The sequence below is a fragment of the Atractosteus spatula genome, chromosome 4 (assembly GCF_055471065.1).
Source record: "Atractosteus spatula isolate fAtrSpa1 chromosome 4, fAtrSpa1.hap1, whole genome shotgun sequence".
Classification (NCBI taxonomy): Eukaryota; Metazoa; Chordata; class Actinopteri; order Semionotiformes; family Lepisosteidae; genus Atractosteus; species Atractosteus spatula.
Genome location: NC_142709.1, coordinates 4,108,514 through 4,119,849, shown reverse-complemented (window position 1 = coordinate 4,119,849; position 11,336 = coordinate 4,108,514). Strand labels below are relative to the sequence as shown.

The 11,336-nt window shown below is 39.8% G+C and overlaps 1 protein-coding gene across 5 annotated transcripts in view; it reads right to left on the bottom strand.

The window, feature by feature from the left end:
- Window positions 1-11,336, bottom strand: part of LOC148835674 (glycerol kinase) — a 30,894-nt gene that overhangs the window by 2,993 nt on the left and 16,565 nt on the right. For 2 of the 5 annotated variants that reach the window (XM_088913694.1, XM_088913695.1), the window contains 11 exons: window positions 9,416-9,451; window positions 9,029-9,096; window positions 8,211-8,253; window positions 7,823-7,903; window positions 7,281-7,359; window positions 6,688-6,784; window positions 5,197-5,281; window positions 3,344-3,464; window positions 3,023-3,166; window positions 2,508-2,594; window positions 499-585 (listed from right to left, as the gene is read on the bottom strand). In XM_088913694.1, coding sequence (XP_088769820.1) covers window positions 499-585; window positions 2,508-2,594; window positions 3,023-3,166; window positions 3,344-3,464; window positions 5,197-5,281; window positions 6,688-6,784; window positions 7,281-7,359; window positions 7,823-7,903; window positions 8,211-8,253; window positions 9,029-9,096; window positions 9,416-9,451 — 928 coding nt within the window. Of the gene's footprint in view, window positions 1-493; window positions 586-2,507; window positions 2,595-3,022; window positions 3,167-3,343; window positions 3,465-5,196; window positions 5,282-6,687; window positions 6,785-7,280; window positions 7,360-7,822; window positions 7,904-8,210; window positions 8,254-9,028; window positions 9,097-9,415; window positions 9,452-11,336 lie in introns of those variants that run through there. The other 3 variants (XM_088913697.1, XM_088913698.1, XM_088913696.1) reach the window with 2 other exon arrangements.

Below are 11,336 nucleotides of genomic sequence, written 5' to 3'. Positions count from 1 at the left end.
AGCCCCTCCTCTCCCACAGACATATACACACCTTCTACAGGACGAGGTGCCACAGAGAAGAACAAAATTGTGGCCAGATTTATCAAGCGCTTGGACCGAATTGTGATTTGCATAGTTATGTATTTTTTTCAACTGCAGCAAAAAAAAAAATCTACCACCACAACTTAAGAAAATCTACCTTAACTTAAGGAAATATACCAGACAGGAAACAGCAATGAGGTAAACAGTGTCATGTTCAAACCAAGACACCTGGCCCTGATCACTCAATACAGTTTTGCTGTAATAATTTTATTCCAGTAGGCCCCTGATGATTGAAACCAGCTCCTTATTAATTCAGTAATTTTAGATTTCACAACAAAATGAACACGGTGCATTCATAAATCTGGCCTGTATTGCCGCAAAGAGCAACTGACAAACAGCACACGCAACAAAGATGTACAAGAGAAAATATGCATATAATGAAAGGCTAGAAATGACTATTACTATGACACAACTAACCTGCGATGCTCTTCGCTCCAATTAACATTAACATGCTACCCAGTATATAAAACCCCAATGGCAGGCTACTGAAGATACTAGTTTCACCTGCAGTCATCCAGTACATGGGGTCCAATTCAAGCAAGACAGAGGAGAAAAAAAACATTGGAATAGATAAATAAAGAGGATTCTTACAGCATTACAGACAGATCATCAGCAAAGCTCACTCATGCATGATTGTACTGTATGTGCAGAACACTGTCATAATGTGGATGAGAGACAGGAGTGCCAGCCTTACAGAGAGTCAGAGGAACGTGGGGTATTCCGTATTAATTTTCATCTCCCTCTGTGACGTTTTCAGAATGGTTCCCAAAACATGACTCGCAGGCTTTTAACTTTGAAAACTGTTGACAGGTTACCAAAATTGAAATGATTTATTACCAATTTAGATGGGCTTATAATTTATATTGTCCCCCAGAAAATCACAAAATTAGTTGTGATCGATAGAATATCAGTCATATCAGTTTAAAATAAAATTAGTTGTCTGATTATATTTCAGGACCCACAGTGCAGTAGTATATTAATTTGATATTAATATATATATAATATTTACCATAAAACTACTGTTAAAATAGAATATTCCACACAACAGACCCACTTAATATTTTAATCTAAAAAAGTACAAAGTCTTTGGCAATTTAAGATATTTGACCAATAAAATACACACCCGTTTGACATGCTGAACAAAAATACTGTTTTTTATTATATTTTATATTTCTACAATATTTATATTCTTTTGTTTTACTTGGTCATTTTTAGTTTTTACTTAGCTATTAGATTATGTTCTATACTTCATTTTTCTATTTGCATGATAATATGCCAAATAAAAACAACCAGGTTTTCACTGGAAAAAAAGCACATACACACCTGATACGTTGAATTGTACTCCCTGCAGCTCTAAAACTGTAAATACTGTATGAAATCCTTTACAATTCAGACTTTGCACTGATCTATGATCTATCACAACACTCTTAAAGAATGTAAGAGCATGTGTAGTAGGATTTAGTGCTCTGTGCCCCAGTTACAGTGTTACATAGTGTGCATATACTCAAATAAAATAATGTAGGAAATTTTAACTGTGCTATAATATCAAACCCAGAGACTGTAATACTACAGGCTTTATTTAAATATAATTCTACTCAGGTTTCTAGAACTATTCACATACAGTAATTCATAGAAGTCAAACTAAATTTACCTCACCAGAGCAGGGGATTTCACAAAAAATTGAACCTGTCGCTTCCACATGTATGAGACTGTTCACATTCTACCACAATAAGAATTAATTTTATGAACAATATTTGCTCTTTCCAGACATTAATTCAAAAATTATTTCATTAAATACTGAGAGAAAAATTTGAGTTATATTATGGAAAACGCCAGAATGCATGAAAAACTTTTCGGGTAACTTCCGGCCTGTGTACAAGAAGCAGATGTCCAAAAAATTAAATAAATATCTGCTGTTTTTATTAGAATCACATATAGTAACATAGTAACCATTACTAGAGTACAGGACTTGAAGCCTGTGATTGCTTTATAGCAATAAAAGGGTTGGAAACGATAGTGTATGGAAAGAGACCATATTTGAAGTGTTAAGTAATTAAAACATCAATTAAATGACTTAATCAGGAAACAAAAAAGATCACAATAGATGTTCTGAAGACCTTACAAAAAGTATACATTCATTACAGTATATCTTGCAGTGTCTGATATTGCACTGTAACCTATTGCCACTGTGTTTCACACTTATTAAAACTACAAGCGCCTGTCCTTTAACTCCAAACTTCCTCTGTCAGTCCTGAAAAGTCCAGAAAACACTGAAGCGCCAGAAGCTACAGCTTTAGTGGAGAATAACATTGCCACATATGCAGGAAACGCTGGATTGTTCCTGTCATGGAAATAAATTAACTGTAAACATTCTTTATTTCTATATATATTTTTCATTTTATAAGCTCAATCCAAAAACTGCTCACCGTTTCCATCTGAAAGTGGCTCAGTGCTCTCCCAGTTCATGGCTTTCTGCACAGCTTTCTTCCAACGAGCGTACCGAAATTCGCTTTCTGCAACACACCAGGCATGTTGTAAGCTCCATGGAGAACACTTTTGTTTCATTTGTTTCATTACAAAACCCATAGGATGTTTCACTGCTGCACTCAATCCAATGGCCTTAATCCAATGGTGCAGAATTCAGCTGAATAAACATAAACATCATTTATTGCATTCTTAATGCATTTGACCCTGTGCCATCATGAAATAATTTAAAATTTAAATTAAAATTGCCCTGATAAATTATTTTATATCAGACTGGCCAATTAAAATACACATCTTCAAAAACATTTTTAAAAGCCTCATTTTGTCATACTCTGTCTACATTTGATTCTTGTAGATGGCTAATCCGCTTATATCCAATTCCACTTCCAACTTCACGGACCTTTACCCAGCAGCCGAGGTGGCTGGGACAGAAGGAAGGGAGGTCCAGTCACTGTACCTTCAGGGTTGATCTGAGGCTCGAATCTCTCGCAGGTGACAGCGGTCAAGTCCTCCGGCACCAGGCTCCACACACTGACCCCCTCGGCAGACCCTGCTGCCATGGCTGCCCCCAGGGCGGTGGTCTCGGGCATGGAGGGCTTCACTACAGCACACAGAAACGACACTTCAGAAGTTCATCACCTGAACCACTGGGTGACGCCAACCAGGGGGAACTAGTGGTCTCCGATTAGGAGTACTACCTTACACTAAACAAGACCCAGGCCGACTGCTCATAAGGGAGCACAGACAATGGCCTGGAACAATCCTGTGCGCTTCTTACCCACGGGAATACATAGAATATCTGCCTGGAGCTGCATCAGAAGCTTATTGGCCGTCATTCCTCCATCCACCTGGAGCTGAGTGAGGGGAATCCCACTGTCCTGGTTCATCACATCCAGGATCTGCAACACAGGCCTGAGAGTCAGCGGCACAGCTAGCCTCTGCTGCAACACACCCACATCCCATCACCAGTACATCGTCTAAACACTTCAGGCCTGTAGCCCGTCAGCATGGGGCCTTCTCAGAGCTCAGGAATGAATCTGTCCTCCTCTCTGAACTGATCCCAAAGCAGCTTTGCAACACTGTGACCAAAGCTGTAAAGAATACTTTACAATATATGTCTAATGCATTGGATAGATAATTTTGTCTTTAGATATACAAGCTCTATAGGCATAAAACCTTATTGCTTTTTCACATAAAGCTTCTTCAAACGTAAGTGTTTCATAAAAATTACCATTAACGTGTGTGATACTTGTCTTGGCTGTCATCATCAAGATGTTTGCCCAAGAATGAATATTGTCTAAATTATTTTTTGATTTCCTTTACCGCTTCTATAGTGTTGAGCATTTGACAAATTCAGTAACTATACCAGAAGCTTTGATAAGAACTGGAAACAGCAGTGGTCCCAATATAGATCCCTGTGATGCCCTTATGCTTTGCTCCACTCTTAACTGCTATTCCCCTGTAGCTCACAAATTTATCATTTAGTCTTATCCTCTCGCCTACGTGCTCAGTCCAGCATCTAAGCTGACTTTTTGCGATACAGAGAGGTGTAAATCAAAACAATAAATCACCACAACCATGACAGTTCTATCAGGTCTGTTTTTACTATTCCATGAGACTCCTTATTTTATCACCAGCCCAACGAACAGTTAAACTGTCACTGAACATTCGTCCTGCTATTCAGAAGAGACAATCTGCTAAACCCCACCTGTTCATCTGCCCCATAGTTCCTGGGCAGCATGCTCTTATCTGATGTATGGTTAGTATTCCATATTATTTTGCAATTAGGTTGGTTAAAAAGTTAAATATTAATTTAGAAAAGACCATGGCAGGTCCAAAGGAATGTGCAAAAAATTTATATCGTTTAGATTTTGCAAGCACCCCAAGTGCACCATAAAAATGACTGTATATTTAATAAAATTAGGTTTATCTTTATCTGGGAAAACACACTGAAATAGCTCCCCTGAAATGGTGTTATTCTGTAAGGACTTCTGCCTGGAAGAGGGATCGGAGCCAGACTCTTGTGTGCTATAACGTATAACATTTATATAACATATAAGGTATAACCCTTTGCATCTTAACAGAAATAGAGCATAAGGAAAGCCAAGATAGAGGATGTTAAAGTTGTTCAGGTGGGCAGCTGCGTCAGCATGCGTAGGCTGCAAAGGAACAAGTAATAGTTTTCTTCCATGCTGAAAAGAGGAGAAAGAAAACGCAATGTTTCAGCTGTAGAGCCTTCTTCACCCGAAGAAGGCTCCATAGCCAAAACGCTGTGTTTTCTTTCTTCTCTTTTCAGCATGGAAGAAACCTACTACTTGTTCCAAGATAGAGGATGAACACTTTTCAGCATTCTGAATAACCACACTTGTTACTCTTAAGGAGAAGTGATGTAATGCTGAATAAGGACAAAATTACAGAGTTAAACACCACAGTTCTGTCATGAACTGTTACTTTCATATGCGTAGCACACCTGTAAAGATGTTTTTTCCCCCCTAACACTTAAGAGAAAACAAAATCCAAAAGGCAAATTCAACTTTTTTTGCATAGCAAACTTGACAGGCTTTTGGAAATGGTATTTCCGTAAACTCCTTTTGGAAACGGCACAAAACACAAAGAAGGAGCTCCCCTCACCTCTCGAGTCTGAAAGCAGACAGCCTCCAGAGCCGCGAAAGCAAGGTGATTCCTGTTGGTGAACTGCGTGAGGCCGCAGATGATGCTGCCAAGAGAAATCGGCTGTTAGGGTCACAGAGGGATGAGGTTAAAAAAAAGCAAGAAGCACTTATCAACTGAAAATCATAGCTACGTCAGTGGCTTTTTAAGGAGGGCAGAATGACAGTAAGTATCATATTGGCTTGACAGACCAAAACAGCAGAAGGAACAACGTGCCCACTGTGCTGGAGAGTATAGCACACAGCATTGACAAGGAAACAAAACACTTGCATAACTGCACTACAGCTCATAAAGAAAATGATGTACTTGGATCATTCAGTTGATCAAAAGATTGAAATCTGGATTATTAATTGATGGACATCTCGGGATGGACAGGAAGGTAGTTTGACTTAATTTCGCCCTTTTTATAAACAATTTCAAATCTTATATACATACACAGTTGATCCTACTATTGCTGGCCTTATGTCTGATAATGAGACTCTATACCGACAGGAGACTGACCAGGGAACAGCCTGGTGCTTTGATAATGACTTTTCACTGAAAGCATCAAAAACTAGAGAAATCATCATTGACTTGGGTTGTGTCCAGAACATAAAGCTCTCCATCATTATGACTGACCAACCTATAGGGACCACTCATTCCTTCAAATTTATGAGGACATACATAAGTGATGATTTTAAAAGGGAGATAGATCTACATAGATCATGTAGTTAAGAAGGCACAGCAGATGATCAGCAGCTTAAGAAAACCACTGAGTGTACCAGCAGCCTCTTTGTCAGCCATACAGTAATTCAAAGTGTTTTGACAGCTTCCATCACTATTTGGTATGGAGAGTTGTACAGCAACACAAAGGGAAAACTGGAAGCTGCAAAGCCACAAACACATAGAGGCTGTGAACTCTCTTCCATTTCATTTCTTCTCACAAGCCGTGCCTCCAATCACGCCTATAAGACTATTTCAGAGCCCTCTCATTCAGCTCATAATCTTCTTCAGCTTCTCCCATCAGGAAAACGCTTTACATCAATCCTTACAGGATCCACCCGGTTCAACCTTAGTTTCTTACTGCCAGATGAACTTTGAACTCTCCCCCTTCAGCTATTTAGCCTCCCGTGAGCTTCACCTTCACTGTTCTGTTTGCTACACGTACAGTTAATCTTTACTGTATGAGTGCATGTGACTGTGTTCTTCTTTTCTTTCTCCATTTCAAATCTGTAGTCATTATATAATGTCGTATGCAGTGTATGTCTGCTTTATCAGTGTTCTTCTGCCATGCTGAAAGCAAACTGCACCAACTCTTGCTGTGTGGCAAATAAAGAATAAGGAATAAGGAATAAGGAATAAGGAATAACCTTCAGCTAAATTGTGGGCTCTCTCAGTGCCATCAGCAGTGCCACATCAGCGCAGACACCTGTGGCTCACCTAGGTTACAGCTGGAATGACAGTGTTACTCACCCTCTGGCACTGGGCTCCCAGTACGGTGCGTACAAGCCTGAGAACGCGGGGACGAAGTAGCACCCATAGGAGGTGCCAACCTTGGCAGCCAACTTCTCTGTGAGAGCAGAAGAACAGAAGCTCGGGCTGAAATTTCACTTTCTCGGCGTGACACCTCCTTCATCACCATGAGGCTTTGTGACACACATTTCTGTTTAGGCAATACCGTGTGCGTGAAGATACAAAAGGCTATGCTCGTCATTCTCTTGTCATGTTCCCTGTGATAATTTTACTAAATCTATAAAAATAATGTTACTTTAAAGATGCACATTAATACAGAGCAGAAACCAGTGTTAATGTGCTTCACAGCCAGTGATTAGAAGAAACTCTGAGAAGCAGATATCAGCATTACAGAAGGAAAAACTGTCCTACAGCTTTATGTAATAAGTAGACAACATAATATACTATTTAACGTTCATGTACTGTACTTCATTATACTTCCTATATACGAGACACTTACATATACCGAGAGGCGGTAAAAACACAATAAATAACCAATGATCAACCTATAATATCCGTTGCTTTTACATGCGTAAAAAGGTGAGAACACCCACCTATCTCCCCTGAGCTCTCGATGATCCCCAGGTTGTCCCTCAGCCACTGAACCACAGCTCCGGCTATGGCTACTGAGCCCTAGAACACAGGTCCAGGAAATAGGTCAGCCCCTCTGCCAGGGCACACTCTCGAACACATTTCTGCAACACTGCCGTTGGAGAAAGCTTGGAATGAACGCTACTGGTGCAAGTTTTTAGTTAGGTTTTTACCTGGGAAACTATGCGGAAATGCATTTATTAAATACGAAAAAAGAGGCAATAGGTTGTTTCCGAGTGTGGAAGAAACTACCCACCCACATTGTTGAAGCTGATCCCCTGTTTTTTTTCCCCAAGAAACAGCTGGGTGAGATTTCTGGATCAATTAGCTACTAACTAGATAAACTAGATGGGTGACACGGCCTCCTCTCATTGCTAACCCTACTTATGTTCTTATATTTATAGATTTATAGATATATATTTTTATATTTATATAGACTTTACATTTTAAAACTGGTCTGGGGTTCTGTGAAAAGAGAGATGGCAACAGAAAATGTAACACCTACCTCAAGTGCATAACAGGCAGGCTTGTCTCGACCGAGCTTGTAGGCCACGGTTGTCAGCAGACCGTGATCGGACATCACCGGCTAGAGAAACAAGACACAGACTGACTCCACTGACAAACTAACGCCATCCCAACAGAACTAAAGCAATTTTCTCATCATCCCTTTTCCAGATTGGGGTAAATAAGAAACGTGACCGACTCACTCATGTCAGGAGTAAAAATGGTTCAGTCAAAGTCATTTCCTAATTTTTCTATTTTCCCTGATGCCGCACTGCTTTCCCCTTTAGTACGGCTTGCTAAAAGTGCATGTTTGTGCAAGTTCAAGTCAACCGGTTCCAAAGGGCAGAGCATTCATGCGTTTTTCACTCTTTTTTAAGTGATGTCCATACCTTTCGACCAGTGTTATTCAGCAGAAAGCAACCAGTCCCGTATCTGAAATAAAACAATTCAAACAGCATAAAGGGTGACTTCACTGAAATAAAGACAAATAATGAACATTTATGTGCTTTATTATTATAGTCTTGCTGTGGATTATTACTAAAGTGCACTATTATTTGGCCATGTGTAAGAATATCTTGAGACGGACAGGAAGACAGTCTGACTTAACTTAATTTCTCCCTTTTTAGAGACAATGTCACATCCTGGGTTGAAATTATTAAATATACAGTTGATACTACTATTATCGGCCTTCTGTCAGGTAATGATGAGGCTCCATTCCGACAGGAGATTGACCAGGAAACAGCCTGGTGCTTTGAAAATGACCTTTCACTGAAATCAGCAAAAACTACGGAAATCATTATTGACATGAGACGTGCCCAGAGCATAAACCTCTCCATCATCATTATAGGGACCACAGATTCCTTCAAATTGTGGGGGACATACATTCTGGTGGGACCCTCAGAAACAGGGTTATCTAATTCTCCATTTCAGGTTCCAACTGAGTGTTTTGCTGCCAGATCAGCTATTCCCGTTTTAGATTATTTTACTTAAACATGAATAATACTGAGATTCTGCACTTTTTCAGCATAACTGCGCTATAGGTGAGTGAAGACTAGATTTACAATCACCTAGACACCCAACAATCAGAATAATAAAAACACGACAAATGGCAGCTCCGATTGGTTGTTTGATGATCATCATCAAGGAAATCCAAAGGCTGGAAGCCGCCGTAGACATTAAGAAATAATAAAAAAGAGAAAAGCTTTACGTGTTCTTGGCTTGTCCATCTTGAAAGCACATCTGTCCAACTAGAGCTGCTGACTGGTCACCCAGACACTGCAATAGTGGGGTACATATTTGTTTGATCCACAAAAACAAGCACAAGGCGAACAGAATGAATTTACACCAGAGATGACAAAGGAATGTCACCACAGTTCAGAGATTAACTATGAAAAGTGTAGAAATTCATAGCACTGAAAACAAAAATCTCAAAGCAATGGAAAATATGACTTGTACAATTTGCAAAACTGCATGTTTGAATAATACATTATGGTTCTTAAGATAAATCAAATGTACTATTGTGCATTTCAGAAGTTAGGTCGGGTCTTTGCTGCTTGCTTTATTACTTGATCAGTAGTCATTTGCCCAGACTTACCCCTGAGATAGGGATCCCACTAAGTGATCCTGATTTCTGTTTAAAAAGAAAAGAAACACATGCAAAATCAGTATAACAAGGTCCAGTGGGAAAAAAAGCGCAATGGATCCATATATTAATGCCATGTCATTAGCAGAGGCAATTCAGAGTGTGACGAAAAGACTTACGTTTCTTATGGTTGAAGTGTGGTGACACAGAACAGTGCACATTACTAACAAGAGACACCGTGAGCAGTGTCAGACTCCGCTCCAGGTGGATCAGTCCCCTGGGTTTTGTTCCAACCTGAGCTCTCAGTTATACAGCGGGTCAAACTTGGCTCTGAGGTGTAACTGTAACTTTAACGCAATCAGATTTGAGTAATTAAAAGTAAGAGTCCTTGATACCCTTCATGTATCCGACTAAAAACATAATTAGATTAATTGCTTAATTAATTGGCTACTCAGATTGGAAGAAAATAGGCCCTCCAGGAAGTGAGATTCGCCCCTGGTTTCAGGCTTGTGAACCGTTCATCCCTCAGTAAGGTTTTAAAAAGCTGGTAAAATGTTTACAAAAGATTAAATTTGTTTTCCCAAATTAGAAAAATATTTTGTACATTTAAACGTCTTTTCCTTTTAGATTTTTACTCAGGACCCTGCTCATTATAACTTTACTGTCCTTAAGGCCCTGGTCAGCTGTGGACAGTCAAGCCCCAGGACGGATCTCGTCCTTTCCCCCATCGAAGAACATCTGGATGTGCTAGCTCCTTCTGTAGAAGCTCCAATTCCCCTCTTTACTGTGTCACCCAGACCTATTTCTAGCTGTTCACAAGCATGTGTAAGTGGATGGCAAAGAAGAGGTCTTTCATTCCCAATAAGGAGGAGAATGCCTGCCCCCAGTTCATCTACAGTGCGGCTCGAGACTGGAAATCTCCTGTTTGGAATGAGGAACAGTTCCTATATCACGAGCTTAGTTGACATAAATGAGGGGTAACAAACTATCCATCAAACCATCTCCTCTCCATATTCTTTATTTACATTATGGAGACCCCATGACTGTAACGCTGGAACCTGCAATACTTACAAGGTATTATAAAGCTCTTTTTTTTTTTACGGTTGATAATATGCACTTTTACAGCAGCTTTGTTGTCACTCACCATCAGCCCTTAGATATGCCAGCAGGGTTCGGTCTGCCTTGCTGCTGCCACAACTGCAGCTTTCGTTTATGGAGTCATTTTAGAAGCTGCCTGCTACAGCAACAGGCTGTGTGCCAGTGATCGCAATCCACACAGAACCTACGACCAGCTCAGGAGCCAGACACTCACATTTTCTAGCCCAGTGGTTTTAATTTAATGTTTATGAAAAAATGCATCTTTTTAAAAAATGGCACAGCTGATAATTTTTCTTCCCAAAACAAGTACGATATTTTGATTGAGAAATGTGTATCATACAGCAAATATATATGCACTAGATGTAACACTAATAAAAAAACTTTTAAAGGTGGCTTCTCAAAGCGCTTATATGAAATACTCTACTTAGAAAATACAAAAATGATTACATTGCTCACTGGGACGTCACAATAAGATAATACTAATTATCACAATAATTTGGAACGCAAAAAAGTAAAAAGGGCTGGATGAATTCAAAATGCAGATGATATTAGCTACAACTCTATCAACTTGTCGGGCTCATTGACGTTTACCAGTCGTTTACAAAAGTGATACATGTCAACGATGGCATACTGAGTAGACCCAGCAGAAGTATGCAGAAAACACACACTTAGCTTCACTGCACTGTTAACAAAGCCGAAACTTAGAAACGATGCATGCATTTCCAGCAACACCTCTCAATGGCAAATACAGACGGCAACCAGAAACGAGAAGAAAACTGAACCAGCACACAGAGAACAGGGAAACAGGACGTGGTGCCAACATGCAGAAAGGGCC